Raw genomic sequence first — 21,971 nt, 5'->3', positions numbered from 1 at the left:
GTTTCAACTGAAAATCTCTTTTTTTTTCACCGGATAAGGTGAATTTCCATACCTTTTGAAAGGTATCCTAGCAAGCCATTATTTATTGGTGAGGCATAATCATTGATGGTACATAATGTAATTTCAATTTCCATTTCTCAATATACATAAATATATATTGGCTTGCACAGATAGTTTTACCCTTAAAGCTTATCTTCTCATTTGTAAAAATCACATTTCCATTTTCTTTTCAAAAGGTTCATTAACATTGTGTTCACTTTTAAACCCCATGCAACAAAATAATTTTGACCAGTTTGTCAAAACTTCTTGTTTCCAAGATACCAATTTTATTTTTGACTGATTTCCTTCAAACTGAAGTGAATGATTAGTACCCTGTTAGTAGCAATTAAATCATGGTTGAGATTGATTTTTACAGAAATTGGTCAAGGGGGAACACTTTGGTAGGAGGTGGGGGTTGTAAAAAATAGATGATTTAGGATTATCATCAGGATAGCACCTCCATTTTTGGCTGAATACATTCAAACTGGTGAATGGTTAGTAGCAATAAAATCATGGATGGAATTGATTTTCACAGAAATTGGTTAAGGTGGACCACTAAGGTGGATTTAATTATTTGCTATATTTGCTGTGTGGCATAATGACGTGAAAATAAACACATTTTACCCCCAATGATTTAGGGTTATTCCTCCATTTGTGTATTTATGTTATGTTACAGGATTGTAAAAATTGCATTAAGCAAAAATAGAGTCATCCATTTTTACCACAAAAACATGAAGTTTTCAACCCACAAAAAATGCACGATAAAATGAATTTACAATTCAATTTGCTTTAACCAATTGATGTTTTCATTTAATGCTAAATGTATAATTCCATAAAACTACAGGGAAATGAAGCTATAAGGTACCTAGAGTTTTGTGTCGAGACCCTCCACAACAAGGAAAAAGCCATACACAACTACCTTCTATCATTGTACGCTATACTGAGAGAAAAAAGCTTGATGACGTATCTAGAACTCCAGGGAATTGTAAGTTAAATTACCATACACAACTATCTTCTATCATGGTACTGAGAGAAAAAAGCTTGTTGACGTATCTAGAACTCCAGGGAATTGTAAGTTAAATTGCTACTGTGAGAGAAAAAGCTTGATGATATTCCTTGAACTCAAGGGAATTGTAAGTCAAATTGTAACTGAGGAAAAAAAGTTGATGATATACGTGTACCTTGAACTCCGGGGAATTGTAAGTCAGATTGTAACTGAGAGAAAAAAGCTGATGATATACTTGTACCTTGAACTCCAGGGAATTGTAAGTCAGATTGTAACTGAGAGAAAAAAGCTGATGATATACTTGTACCTTGAACTCCAGGGAATTGTAAGTCAGATTGTAACTGAGAGAAAAAAGCTGATGATATACATGTACCTTGAACTCCTGGGAATTGTAAGTCAAATTGTAACTGAGAGAAAAAAGCTAATGATATACATGTACCTTGAACTTCGGGGAATTGTAAGTCAAATTGTAACTGAGAGAAAAAAGCTGATGATATACATGTACCTTGAACTCCGGGGAATTGTAAGTCAGATTGTAATTTGTTCAGGGGATGATGGGCTTACCATTTTCCTTGATTAAGTTTTTTTCTTATCTATGAATTTTTACATTATTTTAATTACCAAATGGTATTTGCAAAATTTTTGAAGATTTTTCAAATGTTTATTAATTATTATTCCTCAATAATAGAAATATCATAGAAATCCCTGAACAAAATTTGATGAGACTTGCATACATTCCTCATCACATGATGCTAATATGCATTATTTTGGCTTCATCTTTAAAGATTAAGGAGATACGAAACTTGTACAACTTTCAATGTCATATTTTCATTTAAGTTTCATACAATTTTTCAGGATCCAGAAGAAATCTGTTATGACTTGAAATATGCTCTGAGATTGTGTATGGAGCACAACAGAAAGAAAGCTTGTGTCCACATCTATTCACTGATGGGACTGTATGAGGAAGCTGTTGATCTAGCCCTTGATGTAAGTTACCATTAGTATAGTAGGAAAATGGTATACAACTTTGATTGTTAGTTACGGAGCAACAATTTGATTTTTAATTGGGGGGGTGCAGGATAAAATTTTCTATCCTGCCTTTTTATTTTGAGAAAATTTAAGTCCTGTTTTTTTTTCTTTTTTCTTTGGCTGTAAGTGCTGAAAGTGTTTTTTTTAATATAAACAAAAACAATTAGGCAATAATGGATCCTGCCTATTTATTTTTTTCTCATTTGCCTGTCCTGACTTTTTTTATTTATTGAAAATTTCAATCCTGCCTTTTTATTTCTTATTTGATCCTAGTCCCCCCCTCATAAAATTCTAATGGTAGATCCCTTAATGCTCATCCAATCACTGTTACTGGGTTTTATAGGAATTCCATATGGAAAATCTAACCCAAGGTAGGTCCCTGGAAACCTTGACACTTGCTTGTACTGGACCCATACTGAAGTCAGATTTCATGATTTAAAGTTCAGTGTTCATACTACTTACACACCTTCTTGCTGAGTAGGTTTCCTGGTATGGTTTAGAATAGGATTGAACAGCTATTTTTGGTCGTTCATGCATGTATGAATGGATCTCGGAGCTCCCAAACTCAATGAACAGCCAAAGCTGTTCATGTAATGTTTGGGAGTGGAGATGTTCAATCCTTATAATTCTATCCGACAGTCAAAGTTGACCTCTGAGAGCCTCAGTCAGTTATATTTACATACTGTGTTTATGTTTATGCTTCAATACACACACATTCCTTTGCACATGTATGTGGGCGCTGACGAATATTTACACATAATCGTCTTGCACAAAAACAGTGAAGGCGGTATGGACGAAATGATAGTTGGCATTGAAAATACGAGATGAAAACAATTCAACAGGAATAAAATTTTTAAGGAATTACAAGGAAGAAGGAAAATTACAATAAGGTGTTTTCAAGGGTTCAGTCAAGACTCAGTTATAAGCTGAAAATTACTCTCTGTAAACAAACTTGACCGGTAAAATCAGTGTGCATGTAATAAACTATTCTTACGACTATATTATGCCGTTCAGTTCGTTGCCTTACTCTTTCGAACTACGCGGCCGCCATATTGGTTTCAAGTTGACTGGCGTTCATGCATGTGTGAACAATATGGCAAAGTTCATGCATGTATGAACTTTCTGGCAACAACGTTCTCAACCAATCAAAATCGGGTATAAGCATGAAGAATCTCATGATTAGAATGATACATGTATAAAAATAATTTCTGTGCAACTTTTTGTAGGGGAGTGATTTATTTGTTATTATTAATACATTTTACTCTTCGTGTTACAAATTGGATATTCCCCACACCCTTTGCCTCCTTTGGAGGTTGCTATAAGGATTTTATTAAGCAGCTCTCTAAACATTTTGTTATTAGGGCCACATGGCGGTCGCCCTGTGTTGATCTTTCAATATTTGGCATGCGGGTAGATCATCTATAGACATTGGGTCAAGTACTATGGTTGGTGACATTTGACCTTGAACTTTGACATCCAGGTTAAAACTACAGATTTGTGTCTTCACTGTAATGAGTTTTGTATGATTAATTTAATGTGTTAAGCATGGCTGATGCTCAGGAGTTTTACCTCAGCGGGGCCTACAGAGATGAATTCCATCTGAATGATATCTAGTTTACTCCAGTCAAAATGTCCCATTTAATTTCAAGGTCATGATTGATCTTATTTTTTTCATTTTCTACTGCAATATCAAAGTAATGCCACACTTGAATTGCCTTTGTAGTAAATACACACTTGGTGAATACATTTGAAATGCAAAATATAGAAATATTGACAAGAATAGGGTATGCTAGTCTTGTTATAGTTTCATTTTCCTTACCAGAATTTCTGATGTAGAAGTATTGAAATTCAAAGACCAATCTGCATTTATTGGTTACTTATGGAATCTCTAAATGCTGTATTACAATGCAAAGACTTCTATTTTACACTTTTTCTTACCATTTTTATCATGTGGAAATAGATATTTGTCATTTTTATTGGTATTTTTACATGAAAATATGTTTTTATGTACTGAATCCAACACTCGGAAAATGACAAATCTCTATGCATTTAAATGGTAGAATAGGACCCTTTCTCGTGGAACCACGGAGTCACATGACAAGACTTACAAAGCCTATAGGTTAGTTTGCAATTTTCTTTTTTCTGAAGTTGATCATGGATCTTGGAAATTTTGCATAACCTTTTGATCTTGTTTATTTTCAGGTTGACGTAGAACTGGCTAAAACTCAGGCAGAGAAACCAGAAGAACAGGATGAAGAATTAAAAAAGAAACTTTGGCTTCGAATTGGTAATTATAGTAAAACGTGTCAACAACTAGCAACCTGTTAAGACTTAAGTACAGCTCTGCATTAAAACCAGGCTGAAGCTTATAATAAGTGATTCATGTATTTTTTTAACCCAAATGTTTTTGATTGGAAAAAAAATTCATGCAATAACATATTTGTTCACACTTTTTTTGGTCATGGTTAGAGTAATACATTAAACATGTTCAATATTTGGTACATTGCTTAAACATGACATGTTACAGATCAAGTTTAAATTGAGGTCTGGTCTTGTTTTTTGGGGGTTTTTTTTGTTTTGCAGACTTATGGCTCTTTAATTTGGAAAATTAGTGCAAAACTCAGCTTTTTTGTACTTTATTTGTCATACTTGCAGATATATGTTTGATATTTAGTATATTGTTTACATTGAGAATTGCAGATCAAGCTTGAATTTTCTTCTGGTCTGTTGATTTTTTTCTGAATTATGGTAGACTCAGTTTTACACACTTTTCTTCTTAATAAATGGTGCATGAAGTTTACATTCTGTGCTCTTCAACGTAAATATCTTTTAGTAGAGGACTTTGTATTGCCATGCAATACTCTCAGAATGCTTGTTTTACATAGAATGCACTACATAGTTAATTATAATCCCAGTCTTTTAAGAAAGATTATTGCTGAATACAGTTGGTTGCGAAAACTGGTTTGACTGTATGTAGATACAATGTACGTCATAAAATACGTAACAGATATTTGCATCAGTTGTTAGAATTTCATTTACTTTTTATAGGCAATAACATCTGGCCTTGGTTTAAAAAAAATCGCAAAATGAGATCTTATATCCTTGAGTTTTTCCTCAAATCTACAATTTCGAGTGATTTGATTGGTTGGAATTAGAGTTGAGGAAGGATTTGAGGAAAATCTCAAATTGAGATTCTTTATGAAACCGGACCCAGGATAAACAAGTTTTCTATGCAACTACTTGTTACATGCACTTGATTATGTTACTCAAGCTTTATATAACATGTCATAATGTGGGATTGTTTTTTGGCTCGTGCGACATGACATTTATAATTTAGCCATGTATTGGGTTTGGTACTACTAGAGAACATTGGTTCACAGATATCTTCTGGTTCACAGATATCTTCTGGTTCACGGATATCTTCTTTTTTCTATCTCATTTTTGATTTGTTTAATTAATAGCTCGTCATGTTGTCGAGAAAGAGAAAGATGTCAAGAGAGCGATGGAATTTCTACACGAGTGTGATTTATTGAAGATAGAAGATATTTTGCCGTTCTTCCCTGATTTTGTTACCATAGATCATTTCAAAGTAGGTATTAGAACTTTATTTTAGATGATCTCTTTCACCTTGTAGTTTTGTCCCAAACTTCCTTGCTCAGTCAACCATAAAAAATAATTATATTAAGGTGAATGGGGCTCAGTCAGGATGCCAGAATTTGAATTGAATATTTTACCTTCATTAATTTTCTTATAAATCTATGCTATCTTGCTTTTATAAGAGATGCTTCTTTTACATTTCTCTCAAAATAGAGAAAGAAAATTGAGATTTTTTTTTTCTGTATTTTGAAGTTCCTCAATGAGTCTTTTAAAATACCTAGTAATTAGCTAACAAGTATCTAACTCATGACCTAAATTGTTTTTAATCACTATTTTAAACCTGCTTTAGCTGTCAAATTCGTAAAAAAAATTTCTGTTGAAATATACCTTAACTTCAAATTATTTCAACTAATTTGTACTTTTCCTATATAATTTCATTTGATATTCACACATAAAATGCATTAAATACATGAAATAGGTGTCTATATATTTATTGTCTTGCAAGACAGAAAATCTACCTAGATAAGTTTGTATGCATGTGACTTCTGGTGACCTTAATACGGCATGTGCTGTAGGGGTTGCTTCTAAAATAACAAATCTGATTGCAAAGCGAAAGTGGTTATTCAACGGCAAGGAAGACCAAAGGACTCAAGCCGTAAAGAAAAAAGTTTGATTATAACGCAAGGATCCTTTTGATTGGTCAATTTTAAATTTTAGATATTTAGGTATTGACTTTTCACTTGATCTGACCTCTATGGTCAATTCAAATTTTAAGAAAAATAGTGCTGGCAATTTCTAGATTATTAAAAAGCTAGCAACACAGGAAGGTTATTCTTCAAGGAAAGATTACTGTGGTTAAAAGTTTGACCTTGCCTAAATTAATTCATTTATTAACCACTCTACCTGATATTAATCAGAATTTTATAAATGATTTAGATAAACTGTTTTATGGTTTAATTGGGGATGGAAAAACAGAAAAAATTCAGTGCAATACTCTTATAACAGACATACCATATGGAGGATTGTGAATGGTTCAACTGCCATCTTTTATGACTTATCTAAAAGTAGGATGGGTGAGAAGGGTTTTCCTTCATGAAAATGGGGATTGGCAGCATTTATTGAATTTATCACTTAAACATATTGGTGGTTTACGAGTTTTTTCTCTTAATGAAGAGAAATTTCTTGAAGTTAAATATCATATCAAAAACCCTTTTTGGAGGAATGTGATTTGTGCTTTAAGTTTTTCCAAACCAATTCTTAAATCTAATGATATTAAACAATGTATCAGTAGAAGATATACCTTACTACATGTAGGTATCAGTAGAGGATACACCTTACTACATGTAGGTATCAGTAGAGGATACACCTTACTACATGTAGGCATCAGTAGAGGATACACCTTACTACATGTAGGCATCAGTAGAGGATACACCTTACTACATGTATGAATCTGTAGAGGATATACCTTACTACATGTATGTATCTGTAGAGGATACACCTTACTACATGTATCAGTACAGGATACACCTTACTACATGTATGTATCAGTGGAGATACACATTACTACATGTATGTATCAGTAGAGGATACACCTTTCTACATGTATGTATCAGTAGAAGATAAATTAAAGTAAAATTTGTTTATACACAACTTATTAAACAGCAAAGTTATTTCCCAAATGAAAATTTTTATAAGTGGGAAAATGAACTTAATGTTGAAATCCCAGAAATAAAAAATAATAAAAACAAAAAAAAAAGGATCCTTTTGAAATTTACATATTGTGATATGAAGTGGCTCAAATATAGTCATTATTCATTTGAAAAGTAATCAAGAAATAGATTAAATGAAATGAAAACAAGACACTTGCTGTCCTGTGTAGCCGTTATTGTTATTTTTTTTACCAAGGTTAATGAATTAATTTAGGCAAGGTCAAACTTTTAACCACAGTAATCTTTCCTTGAAGAATAACCTTCCTGTGTTGCTAGCTTTTTAATAATCTAGAAATTGCCAGCACTATTTTTCTTAAAATTTGAATTGACCATAGAGGTCAGATCAAGTGAAAAGTCAATACCTAAATATCTAAAATTTAAAATTGACCAATCAAAAGGATCCTTGCGTTATAATCAAACTTTTTTCTTTTACAGCTTGAGTCCGTTGGTCTTCCTTGCCATTGAATAACCACTTTCGCTTTGCAATCAGATTTGTTATTTTAGAAGCAACCCCTACAGCACATGCCCGTATTAAGGTCACCAGAAGTCACATGATACGAACTTATCTAGGTCGATTTTTTGTCTTGCAAGACAATAAATATATAGACACCTATTTTTAACCAACGTGTATGTCCTGTCGGCAATCTTTAGAAGTAATGGTGAAAAATAATTAGATCAGAGCTATCGATCTTCTCGGATTAAAAAATTGTTATTTTCACAATATTCTGTAGATATTATCGACGTTTATTGCTTCAATTGCATTACTACAAACTTATTTCATTGAATCAGCAAAATTCAGTAGAATCAAAACTGAACAAATTTGACAGCTAATGCAGCCTTAAGTTGGCTTGCATTACATCACTTTCATTTGCACTGCCTGCCAGGACAGGATCTAGATTGGACAGTTTAGATCTAAAAATAATGGGCCTGAAAATGTTGATTTATTTTTCTGTACTCTAGAAGATCATTAAGTACTCCTCTGTTTAAGAATCAGGTAACAAGTGAATAAGGTGTGACACACAACAAAAAGAAATAGAGATTTTATTGCATTATCCAAGTATTTTTATCTCATAACCCCCAGAAATAACAATAAAAGTCTTTTTAAAGTTTGATTTCTTAAGATGTGTTGAATCGTCAAGTTTAGTTGAAATGCACTATCAAAAAATGGTGGGAAAATTTTCCTACACTTTTCCCTATAAAAGCAGTCAAAAAATCCTTCAGGATCAACTTAACTAGCATTCCAGTAGTTCTCTACTGAAAATACTGTAGGCATGAATAACTAAATTGGGTAAAATAATGTGCACCCATTGCCTGATTCTTACACAGAATGGTACTTAAAAACCAGGCTTGGAATGTCTTAGGTGTGAAGATATTGCTTCCCAACAATTTGATAGTTGCCATTTATTGTGTCTTCCTCTATAATGGACTACTTCATCTTCCTAATGCATCATGGCAGGTGTTTTGTGAGAAACAGCAACTACTAATCCTTCCAGTGCAAATGAGTTTTACCCCACTTTTAAGTAGAGTTTGTGCTGTTCTTTTTTCTTTTTGTATTTTTTAGTTTTTAATATATTGTAAGTCTATTGTGTTTTTGATGTACCTGGTATTTTTATTTTACCGTGGATCACCTAAGACACCTTGTTTGTACCTACGGTATTATGACTTCCCACGTCGAAAGCTGAAAGTGTATTTTTCATCCAGGGGCGGATTCAGGCGGAGCATGGCGGGTGTGCACCCCCTAAAAATTTGCAAAGCATGGGTTGTCAGGGGTAGATTTAGGCGATTTTATGTTGAAACTTTAATTTCTTGCTAATTTTACCACAAAAGAAATCTACAATGCACCCGCTCTAGATGAATTTTTCAAAAATTTAACCACAAAAAAATTTTAACTGTGTGCCCCCCTAATCTGAAAACCTGGATCCGCCCCTGTATCATCTAAGTTTCGCATTTGTTGTTTCATGGACATTTTTTTCATACATGTATATGTAATCTACAATTTGTAATGTACAGTATTTTTCTTAGGATGCTATAATAACATCATTGCAAGAATACAACAGTCACATTGAGTCGCTAAAAGAGGACATGGATGAAGCTACTAGGAGTGCTGAAGACATACGCAAGGAAATACAGAGCTTCAGAAATAAGTGAGGATTTTAAATATGACTATGGATGGCACAAATCTATGAACCCCTGTAGAATTTATTTTAAATTTAACATTGAACTCTGAACTAATTTTAAAATAATATAGACAGTAAACCATTGTGTATGTAGAGGCGATATACCATATTGCAGGAAAGTTCATGGAGTGCTAATTTTGGTGTATTTTTGTGGTCTGTCTAAAAGCGCAAAAATAAATTCTGCATAAAAATTATTCTGGGCTTAAGTACTTTAAGACCACTAAGCATCTTCCAAAGTAAGAAACGCCAAAATATTTCGTATCCCTTTTTGCATGAAAAAATTTTACATCCGCTAAAATAACTGGCTATATGGTACTTTGCCATACTGAAAGGAAGCTGTGTTTTACTGGTTAAGTATATGCATACATCTTTAAGAATAGTATATCCATGCTTAAAAGGAGAGGGGAGTGTACTATTTTGCCCTTCTTTGTGTTTCCGTCCGTAACTATTTTTTTCCGTCACAGTTTCTCAGCAACTACTCATCACAGCGGCTCTAAATTTTAGCATTTCCTTCTTGTAGGTATGCCATATGATGAGATATCATTTTCGGAATTTTTTACAACAATTTCCTGTTTACTGGGAACTTTGATTTTATCTTTATATAAAGGGGTATCACTAGTCAGCCATTGCTCACAGATTTTTTTTCCCTGGTTCCATTCGTTGGTAAATGGGATAGATTATTTAAATTTCTATCTCCCTTGTGTTTCTATTTTTTTCCTTCAACATTTGGTTTTACTACCATAATGTTATGTAATAGTACTTTAATTTTGTGGATACCTATTTTCTCAAGCTCCAAACAGCATCTGACTTTAGAAATTCACTCTAGATGCTGCAGCCAGCCCTCTCAGAAAATGCAAGAATCTTGCCAAGTTGGGCAAAAGTGAATGATTTTACATGAGATTATCCGATTGTCACATGACGTTTAATTTGTAAATGTCCGAAACTTTTAAAAGGCTTCTCTGCAGCAGTTAGAAAGAGATGAAATGAACGTCTGCCACTGTGTGGAGTTTGCAATTTTCATGGATTTTGGGTTTGTGGATTCTTGAACTTGTGGTTTTGAAGTTTTCAGTATACATTTTAATGGGAATTTCCAGTCTGTTGGGAACCAAATTTGTGGTTTGGCCTACCCACAAAAACAGCAAAAATTGGTACCCCACAAATAAAAGTGCTGTTCTCTTCCTAAAGAATATAAGTAGTACTAAGAATCATGCAAAATTTGATTCATGGGTAAAATGCCTACAAATTTTTATTTTTGATATTTTGTTTGAAACACCATAGTAAACAGAAATTAACATTCAGTTTTTCATATAACCCATGCTCTTAAGAGATAAAAATTATATATAATGCACTGTAGATTTCAAAATTAAGGGAGATAACTCTGTAAATGACACTCAAATACAATAGAATCTATTGGATATTCAATGTTGATTATCTCTTAAGAGCAGGCAGATTTGAATGAATAATTATACATTTCATCATATAGACCCATAAATCAACTTCATATTAAAAACAAAAATATGTAGTCTTTTTTGAGGTGTATCACATATTACAGAATTTTGCATGATTCTTATAAGGACTACTACATAACCAAACTATTATTAGTATTTTGTAAAAATCTTACAGGATATAGAAAAAGTTCTTCATGAGGTATACTTGAAGGGGAATGCTTCTGGCTGTTTGGTATCCTTATATATGATATTCTTTACAGCTTGACATTATCTTTCATCAGACTTAATGATGTTACATTGGAATTGTTGGCCTTTTTCAAAATTACCTCATCCTTTTGGGAAAATATGTGTCACTTTTTTAAATTGTCAAATTTGGAATAACCGTACAAAACCTTGAATTTGCAGTTCAAATTATTAATTTTATAGAGGATGTAAAGAAATAGAAAAGTGATAAACATTTAATCAGTGTTATTACCCTACCGGTACACCTGGTCTGTATTCCCAGGTTTTAGTGGAGTTCGAGTTGCTCATTTACTTTTGTTGCTTTGTTCTTATTATTTTGATTATTTTATGCTTTTTGTTGTGTGTGTCTGTTTTTCATGTCTTGTCTTTGTCCCTGGATTACAATTTTTTGATTTCCGCTAGAATCTTGGTTCCCTTGGTTACTCTTTGAACAGAAACACCAAAAAATACCCTTAAAGTACCAATTTGGAAATTGTTTTATCTTGTTTGGGATTATTTTTGATCCGTTTTTTATTTTGACTAGTTGGGAAACTTTCATGAGGGGAAGCAGCCTTATTTTGAAGGTTTTTTTCAAGAAACAATATCACTGAATTTAAAGCTGATGAGGGTCCGTCATTGAGCTGTAGTTTACAGATCTTTTGCATAGGTTATGATTTAATGTGGTGCATTTATAAGAAGAAGTTAAAAAATCAAAAAGAAATCATTAATTGTTTTATTAAGTAATTAGAGAGAAGTACGAAAAAAATGTTACAACAAAATTCTTGACATCTACATGTATGTGAAATTAAAGGAGTGTGAGAACAGACATTAAGTGTAAGTTTTTGTAAGAATAGTTCAAAATGGGAAAAATCAGAAACCCTACCAATCTGACAATATAATTTTACTCAAGGATGCTTTCTTTATTTGAAATGACCATTGTATGATCTCTGCATCACTGGATTTGCTTAGAATTTTTCATTTGAAAGATAAGAATTTTGACAGAGTTATCCGCCCTTGAAAGGTTTATTTTCATTGCATTTCAATGAAATCATTACACAATTTACCATAATGATATTGAAAATTATGTCTTCTTTCCTTGATTCTGATGGCGCAAATAGTTAAATCAAACTTTCAAATTGGTGGGTTTCTTCCTACCATGTTTCACCCACTGCCTGATTCTTACAGAGACTGATACTTAATTATAATGTGGGGGAAATCTGCTTCTACAGCCTTTTCAATGACATCACTTAATTGTAATGAAACATTTTTATGTTTTATTTCAGATACTCAACAGTGAAAGTGAATGACAAATGTGCATCTTGTAACTTTCCCCTTATGACGAGAGGGTTTTATCTATTTCCTTGTCGTCATAAATTCCATTCTGATTGCCTTATTGGAGAGGTATGGTTTTTCTTAACTACATTTATTTTTTAAATTTCCAATCCCAACAATCCATTTTAAAAATTTCATTTAATTGAAACCTTGCAATTACAAAGAGTTTTTTTACCTGAAAAATCCTATTGCAGATGCAAGGTAAATGTTTGTTTTTTCTTCTATTACTTATTACAAATTATTGGAACATTTATATTCGGCATTTTACATCAATCTTATGTAAGCATCAAAGTAATTTGGATCAATTTCATTCTGTTTCAAATGAAAAAAAAAAAATCTTTAAAATTTAAATGGTTGGTGCCTTACTGCTTCTGAATTATTATATTTATGTCATTGTCTTGCAGGTTTTACCCAATTTAACAACCAAAAAGAGAGGCAGAGTGGATGATTTACAGAGAAAGCTGGCAGAGCATGAGAGTAGCAGATTACAACAGTTGTCAAATGACTTGACTTCGGCAAACATTCCAAAGCATTTAGACATTAAGGTATGACCAATGACTTGACATTAGCGAACATTCCAAAACACTTAGGCATATAGGTATGACCAATGACCTGACATTAGCAAACATTCCAAAAAACATTTAGACATTAAGATATGACCAATGACTTAACATTGGCAAACATTCCAAAAAACACTTAGGCATATAGGTATGACCAATGACCTGACATTAGCAAACATTCCAAAAAACATTTAGACATTAAGGTATGACCAATGACTTAACATTGGCAAACATTCCAAAACATTTAGACATGAAGGTATGACCAATGACTTGACATTAGCAAACATTCCAAAAACACTTAGATATAGATATAAAGGTACTTGCATGTGGAATGTTTGATAGTGGCTAACTTTCCAATATAAAAACAGGAGATGTGGTATGATTGCCAATGAGATACTGTAAACCAAGAAATTTTTGTGTTATATAAACTTTCGCAGTTTTTGCGAGCCTGTGAAAATGGCAAAAGTTTATATCCGCGAACAAGTCAGGGAAATTGAATTGATCAGGTTGGGTGTCTTTTGTACAATTTTTAAATCGAATTTTCAACTTCTGGCTGATCAAATACAGTTATCTTTCTTTGATTTTAATTTTCGTCTTAATACCTGAAAAAACGTAAGATAGGTATATAAAATATTTATTTTTAATTCACAATAAAACAATGTTTTGTAGCATTAAAATCATTCACCCATAAATATCCATAGGCAGTTGACAAGACTAAGTCAATAACATTAACTATACAATAAATGGCGGCTCCCCATCATATAGGAGGGATATCAATAGAAAGACATGACAAGACAAAGAAAGATAACTCATTTTTATTTGTATTTTATTTGACAAGATCGTTGTAGATCCGCGAATATTAATTTTCAGTGATGTCAATATCGCGAAAATTAGTAACCACGAATCAATCCATTGACTAAAATTTGTGAAAGTTTACTAATGCGAATATTAGTTGGTTTACAGTAGTTATCCACCAAATGCCAAGCAACAAAAACTTCTGTAGGTCACCACACAGTCTTCAATGATGGGCAAAACCCATACCATAAAGCAAGCTGTAAAAGGCCCCAAAATAAATGATTTGAAACTATTCATAAAAGGCAAAAATTGACCACTCTGTAGAAAAAAAATTGTGAACCCTCAACCCTACCCTACCCTTGGGCTGTGGTGGGAAAATACAACAATAAAACGAATTATAAAAATCTGTCGAATTCGGATTTAACTCTTGAGATTGATACAGAATACAAACACCTTTACAAATAAGACAAAGGACAACAACCTGTACCTACCTGGAAAGAGTACTCGCTGTTTCCGTTAGCAAGTTCAAAATTCAAAAGCAAAACTGATAAGCACACCTAGTTTACTCAGACAAAAGTATAATTAATTCAAAAACACTTAGATATAAAAGTATGTAGATGGACCTAGAATCAACAAAACGAATAGGTATAATTTAGTATAAAAGTCGGAAACATTTTTTTTAATCCTGATTTTATTGTGTCTTACTTATAATTTACTACATGTATGTCTTTTTTCAGTTTTGTCAATATCTGCTTTTCAGCTACTGTTAAAAAAATTGTGTTCTAAGTTGGCTTAATTGTAATTAATATTAAATTAGAACCCTACATTGATTTTCAGGCTGAGTTAGATGATTTAGTAGCATCAGAATGTCTTTACTGTGGAGATTTTATGATAAGGTCAGTACTACAAGTCTTGTCGTAGCTTTTTGCTTATTTTTGTTATTTATCTGTACATCTGTATATTACACAAGAATGTTTACGTATAGGTAAAATTTTTATTGTGTTTAAAATCCCTCAGGGAATGTTAAGGGTGTATACTTGTCTTTTTCGACCTTTTTGAAAATGGTTTGGCCACTTTTTCAGTTCCTTTTCTACATATTTGTCAGTCGTATTATGTTATATTACATCGTTTTCTCATATTTGGTTCCTACATCATAGGACTTTTATACAACTGCAAAAAAGATTGGGACAAGTTTAGCAAGAGGCCCTTTGGAAAGTTCAATAAGAACATAGCAGGGTCCAATTGATGCTTGCTCTAGTTTAGGGGAATACAGGTGTCTGTCGATCTGTCATAGCATTGTTGTGAAAAATGTGACCTTGAGTTATTAAGCCTGTGTCCACTTAATAGATAACAATTTCAAATTGAAGCCTCAAAGAACAGAAGAAAAGAGTCCACTTAAAGCTGCATTAGCTGCCAAATTTGTTCAGTTTTGATTCTACTGAATTTTGTTGATACAATGAAATAAATTTGTAGCATTGTATTGCAATTGGAGCAATCAATGTCGATAATACATGTACCTACAGAATATTGTGAAAATAACGTTTTTTTAATCCGAGAAGATCGATAGCTCTGATCTAATTATTTTTCACCATTACTTTCTAAGATTGCCAATAGGCCATTCACCTGGCTTAAAAATACTTTAACCTTGGTTAAAAAATAATAATAATGGATACACAGGTAAGCACATGTCATGTTTTCATTTCTTTATTAGTTTTAAAATGAATAATGACCAAATTTGTGCCACATTATATCACAATACATAAATAATTTAACTAGGTCGATTTTTTGTCTTGCTAGACGACAAATATATAGACACCTATTTCATGTATTTAATGCTGTAATGATTTTTGATACATTATCATATATATATTTTTGTTACTATTTTATTTACTAGTATTAGGACATACTTTGATAACACTTTACGTAAGACAATTATAATAATCAATAATAATATAACAATCAATAATTGAAACATCAATAAGAAATTATATTTATTTACAGATGTGTTGACAAACCTTTTATTGATGATACTGAAGAAGATCAGTCACTTTCCAGTTGGACGTAACTTATATTGGAACAAATCTAAAATCTGAACAATGAATTATTTTTGATTGGAAAATAATGGACAAGTTTGTTTTCTGGGTATTTGTAGGAAAGAAACTGGCTGTGAAATATTCAAAAGGATTACTATTCTATTTCTTAAGAAATCTGAGGTTCTGACGCTAGAATTCAGATGTCGAAGACTGTGATAGATTATTTAAGATATGTGTGAAATTCATGTTAAAATATTAATTACATAATGATAATCAGTAAATATTTATAATATGTACCTGTACTTTCTGAAGGTAGAAAATGTGTATTTACTTGCAGGTTTAAGGTTTTAGCAAAGGATGTGCAGGGGAAGGATCTTGAAAATGGAACCAATGCACCCTCCCAGATATTACACAATTTTGAAAAATGAAACAATTTTTGGACACTTTTAAGTACTACTCTGTCTAAGAATTGGGCAAAAAGTGTTAAAGGTGTGGCACTTGAAGGAAATAACGCAGAGTTTTTATTGCATAAACCAAATATTTATTCCTGTTAACTTTCTGAAGTAATTATCAAATTGTTTGTTAAATTTGCTTTTTTGAGATATTGGTACATTGTAGGTCAAATTTAGATGAAATGCACTATGGAAAACTGGCGGGAAAATTTTCCTGCCTTTTTGCCTTATATGACCAGTCAAAAAAGAACATTGTCACAGATGCTTCAGTATAAATAGCTTTTCAGTTGATTACTAGATGTATTGAATATATTTGAGGCAAAATAGACCAAATCGTGAAAAATGATGTGCCACCCATTGCCTGATTCTTACACAGAATGACACTTTACACCTTTCAAACTAGGTTTTAAAAATAGCAAAAGGGGTTGAAATCACACTCAATACACCTCCATTAATGACCCATTGAAGGTTATGTCGGGTTGTATCATAAAACGATCGATGTTTGCTAAGATGATTTATCCACTCATTTATAGAATAAATCTGAAAGAATAAGTAATTTATTTACTGTGAAAGTTCTTTTATTAGTAGGCACCAATTTAGGCATGGTTCATTTGTAGATTCATGAATTCATTGATTTGACAACTCCATCTTACAAATGTATTGGAAATTTCCTTTTCATTGGGAACCAAATTTTGTGATTTATCAAATTTGTGAAAACCATGAAAATTGATATCCTACAAACTTTCACAGTATGCTTACTCCAAAACAATCTTTTATGAGCAGACATACATATAAACGGGAGAATGACATTGAATAATAAGATTTAAGTACCATTCTGTGTAAGAATCAGGCAATGGGTGGCTCATCATAATTCCCAATTTTGTCTTTTATTCAATACATCTTGAAAACAACAGATAAGCTATTTAAATTTATTCTGAAGCATTTGTGATGTAGATATTTTTGACTGATAACATAAAGAAAAAGTGCAGGAAAATTTTCTTAATGTTTTTCTATACAGCATTTCAACTAAATTTGACCTATCACTGTCTTGAAAAGGCCAATTGTAGTAACACTTAGGTGGTTATTTCTGGGGATTATCAGGTATAAATATTTGGTTAATGCAATAAAATCTCTGTATTTTTTCCTTCATGTGCCACACCTTTACATATTTTGCCCAATTCTTAGATGGAGAAGTACTTAATATTAATTGGATAATATATGTTATTTGACTATTTTCTCTTATGTTTAATGTGCAATACTTTTTTTTATAATAAATGAGATGTATATGTCAAAGAGTTTACTTTCATGTGATGTTTTTTAAACCAAAACAAGGTTGCTACACATAGCCAGGTGTCTCCTACTGATGTTGATATGCCAAATATGCAAAACGTCCCATAACTCCCATAAAATTTCTTATCAGTGATTGATTGATTGATTGTTGGGGATTTTAACGCCCTAGCAGCAATATTTCAGCAATGAACATGAAATGGTGGATATGGAATATGATGCAAGGATAATAGGATAATAATTTGATTGCCTCTTCAAATAGGGAGAGGGGTAGGTAGCACTATTTAGTCACCTTTTACCACAAGCTTAGCACTACTGTGGACCAATTGTTCTGACACCTGGACCATAACGGGGCCCCAATCAGATTGGTAATTTAACATGATTATGAATCGTCGTGTCTGGTTATCCTTGAATTTCAAGCAAAACCTCAATCTGATAAAAATTTGACTTATCATTAGTTCCATTCAATCACTGCATGTAGGTTCTAACAAAACATTCTACTTTCTGTTCTGATGACATTCAGATTTCATCTTCCATGATTCCAAGGGAAAACCCATAGATTCTGAAAGTCATCTGAACAGAAAGTAGAATGGAGTTTTGTTAAATCTTACATGCAATGACTGAATGTAAAAATAGGTATTAAATTGGTATTGTCAAAATCTGAGAACTGGCATCAGAAGAGTTTGAACCTTCATGCAGGTTTAAGAAGTTGTCTGTGTACATCAAGTTAGGTCAGAGAAAAAAATTGTTTACCCTAGCACATTTATTTGGTATATTTTATGAAATGCAGCTTAACTATCTTTTTTTTGTTGAGTACTATTAAAGTAAAGAAATAAACGTCTTTATAAAATAAATTTACGTATCTACCTGTGCTCTTTAATGAAACCTTAAACATATTTTTTCTTGGAATCCACATATAAATGAGGCTAATATCACCAATGAATTAATTACTGTATGTGCCAATTCCAGAATCCACATATCACCAATGAATTAATTACTGTATGTGCCAATTCCAGAATCCACATATCACCAATGAATTAATTACTGTATGTGCCAATTCCAGAATCCACATACAAATGAGGCTAATATCACCAATGAATTAATTACTGTATGTGCCAATTCCAGAATCCACATATCACCAATGAATTAATTACTGTATGTGCCAATTCCAGAATCCACATATCACCAATGAATTAATTACTGTATGTGCCAATTCCAGAATCCACATATAAATGAGGCTAATATCACCAATGAATTAATTACTGTATGTGCCAATTCCAGAATCCACATATCACCAATGAATTACTGTATGTGCCAATTCCAGAATCCACATATCACCAATGAATTAATTACTGTATGTGCCAATTCCAGAATCCACATATAAATGAGGCTAATATCACCAATGAATTACTGTATGTGCCAATTCCAGAATCCACATAAATGAGGCTAATATCACCAATGAATTAATTACTGTATGTGCCAATTCCAGAAACCACATATCACCAATGAATTAATTACTGTACGTGCCAATTCCAGAATCCACATATAAATGAGGCTAATATCACCAATGAATTAATTACTGTATGTGCCAATTCCAGAATCCACATATTAATGAGGCTAATATCACCAATGAATTAATTACTGTATGTGCCAATTCCAGAATCCACATATCACCAATGAATTACTGTATGTGCCAATTCCAGAATCCACATATTAATGAGGCTAATATCACCAATGAATTAATTACTGTATGTGCCAATTCCAGAATCCACATATCACCAATGAATTACTGTATGTGCCAATTCCAGAATCCACATATTAATGAGGCTAATATCACCAATGAATTAATTACTGTATGTGCCAATTCCAGAATCCACATATAAATGAGGCTAGTATCACCAATGAATTAATTATTGTATGTGCCAATTCCAGAATCCACATATAAATGAGGCTAATATCACCAATGAATGAATTACTGTATGTGCCAATTCCAGAATCTACATATAAATGAGGCTAATATCACCAATGAATGAATTACTGTATGTGCCAATTCCAGAATCTACATATAAATGAGGCTAATATCACCAATGAATTACTGTATGTGCCAATTCCATAATCTACATATAAATGAGGCTAATATCACCAATGAATGAATTACTGTATGTGTCAATTCCATAATCTACATATAAATGAGGCTAATATCACCAATGAATTACTGTATGTGCCAATTCCAGAATCTACATATAAATGAGGCTAATATCACCAATGAATGAATTACTGTATGTGCCAATTCCAGAATCTACATATAAATGAGGCTAATATCACCAATGAATTACTGTATGTGCCAATTCCATAATCTACATATAAATGAGGCTAATATCACCAATGAATGAATTACTGTATGTGCCAATTCCAGAATCTACATATAAATGAGGCTAATATCACCAATGAATTACTGTATGTGCCAATTCCAGAATCCACATATAAATGAGGCTAATATCACCAATGAATTAATTACTGTATGTGCCAATTCCAGAATCCACATATTAATGAGGCTAATATCACCAATGAATTAATTACTGTATGTGCCAATTCCAGAATCTACATATAAATGAGGCTAATATCACCAATGAATTACTGTATGTGCCAATTCCAGAATCTACATATAAATGAGGCTAATATCACCAATGAATGAATTACTGTATGTGCCAATTCCAGAATCTACATATAAATGAGGCTAATATCACCAATGAATTACTGTATGTGCCAATTCCATAATCTACATATAAATGAGGCTAATATCACCAATGAATGAATTACTGTATGTGCCAATTCCAGAATCTACATATAAATGAGGCTAATATCACCAATGAATTACTGTATGTGCCAATTCCAGAATCTACATATAAATGAGGCTAATATCACCAATGAATGAATTACTGTATTAGCCAATTCCAGAATCTACATATAAATGAGGCTAATATCACCAATGAATTACTGTATGTGCCAATTCCAGAATCTACATATAAATGAGGCTAATATCACCAATGAATGAATTACTGTATGTGCCAATTCCAGAATCCACATATAAATGAGGCTAATATCACCAATGAATTACTGTATGTGCCAATTCCAGAATCTACTATCACCAATGAATTAATTACTGTATGTGCCAATTCCAGAATCCACATATAAATGAGGCTAATACATTGTATCACCAATGAATTACTGTATGTGCCAATTCCAGAATCCACATATAAATGAGGCTAATATCACCAATGAATTACTGTATGTGCCAATTCCAGAATCTACATATAAATGAGGCTAATATCACCAATGAATTACTGTATGTGCCAATTCCAGAATCTACATATAAATGAGGCTAATATCACCAATGAATGAATTACTGTATGTGCCAATTCCAGAATCTACATATAAATGAGGCTAATATCACCAATGAATTACTGTATGTGCCAATTCCATAATCTACATATAAATGAGGCTAATATCACCAATGAATGAATTACTGTATGTGCCAATTCCAGAATCTACATATAAATGAGGCTAATATCACCAATGAATTACTGTATGTGCCAATTCCAGAATCTACATATAAATGAGGCTAATATCACCAATGAATTACTGTATGTGCCAATTCCAGAATCTACATATAAATGAGGCTAATATCACCAATGAATTACTGTATGTGCCAATTCCAGAATCTACATATAAATGAGGCTAATATCACCAATGAATGAATTACTGTATGTGCCAATTCCAGAATCCACATATAAATGAGGCTAATATCACCAATGAATTACTGTATGTGCCAATTCCAGAATCTACTATCACCAATGAATTAATTACTGTATGTGCCAATTCCAGAATCCACATATAAATGAGGCTAATACATTGTATCACCAATGAATTACTGTATGTGCCAATTCCAGAATCCACATATAAATGAGGCTAATATCACCAATGAATTATTGTATGTGCCAATTCCAGAATCTACATATAAATGAGGCTAATATCACCAATGAATGAATTACTGTATGTGCCAATTCCAGAATCCACATATAAATGAGGCTACTATCACCAATGAATTAATTACTGTATGTGCCAATTCCAGAATCCACATATAAATGAGGCTAATACATTGTATCACCAATGAATTACTGTATGTGCCAATTCCAGAATCCACATATAAATGAGACTAATACATTGTATCACCAATGAATTACTGTATGTGCCAATTCCAGAATCCACATATAAATGAGGCTAA

At 32.4% G+C, this 21,971-nt stretch overlaps 1 protein-coding gene across 8 annotated transcripts in view; it reads left to right on the top strand.

Annotated features, from left to right (window-relative positions):
• Window positions 1-17,692, top strand: part of LOC148610593 (vacuolar protein sorting-associated protein 18 homolog) — a 42,772-nt gene extending 25,080 nt beyond the window's left edge. For all 8 annotated transcript variants that reach the window (XM_088595772.1, XM_088595773.1, XM_088595767.1 and 5 more), the window contains 9 exons: window positions 884-1,024; window positions 1,901-2,032; window positions 4,277-4,361; window positions 5,536-5,663; window positions 9,403-9,524; window positions 12,511-12,628; window positions 12,964-13,104; window positions 14,752-14,810; window positions 15,916-17,692. In XM_088595772.1, coding sequence (XP_088451898.1) covers window positions 884-1,024; window positions 1,901-2,032; window positions 4,277-4,361; window positions 5,536-5,663; window positions 9,403-9,524; window positions 12,511-12,628; window positions 12,964-13,104; window positions 14,752-14,810; window positions 15,916-15,979 — 990 coding nt within the window. In that variant the 3' untranslated portion in view covers window positions 15,980-17,692. The remainder of the gene's footprint in view (window positions 1-883; window positions 1,025-1,900; window positions 2,033-4,276; window positions 4,362-5,535; window positions 5,664-9,402; window positions 9,525-12,510; window positions 12,629-12,963; window positions 13,105-14,751; window positions 14,811-15,915) is intronic.
• The last annotated feature ends 4,279 nt before the right edge of the window (window positions 17,693-21,971 follow it).

The sequence above is a fragment of the Perna viridis genome, chromosome 8 (assembly GCF_037379345.1).
Source record: "Perna viridis isolate PV_CMFRI_1.1 ecotype Kerala chromosome 8, ASM3737934v1, whole genome shotgun sequence".
NCBI classification, from domain to species: domain Eukaryota; kingdom Metazoa; phylum Mollusca; class Bivalvia; order Mytilida; family Mytilidae; genus Perna; species Perna viridis.
Note: the sequence above shows the minus strand (reverse complement) of the source record. Positions and strands in the feature narration are given on the sequence as shown.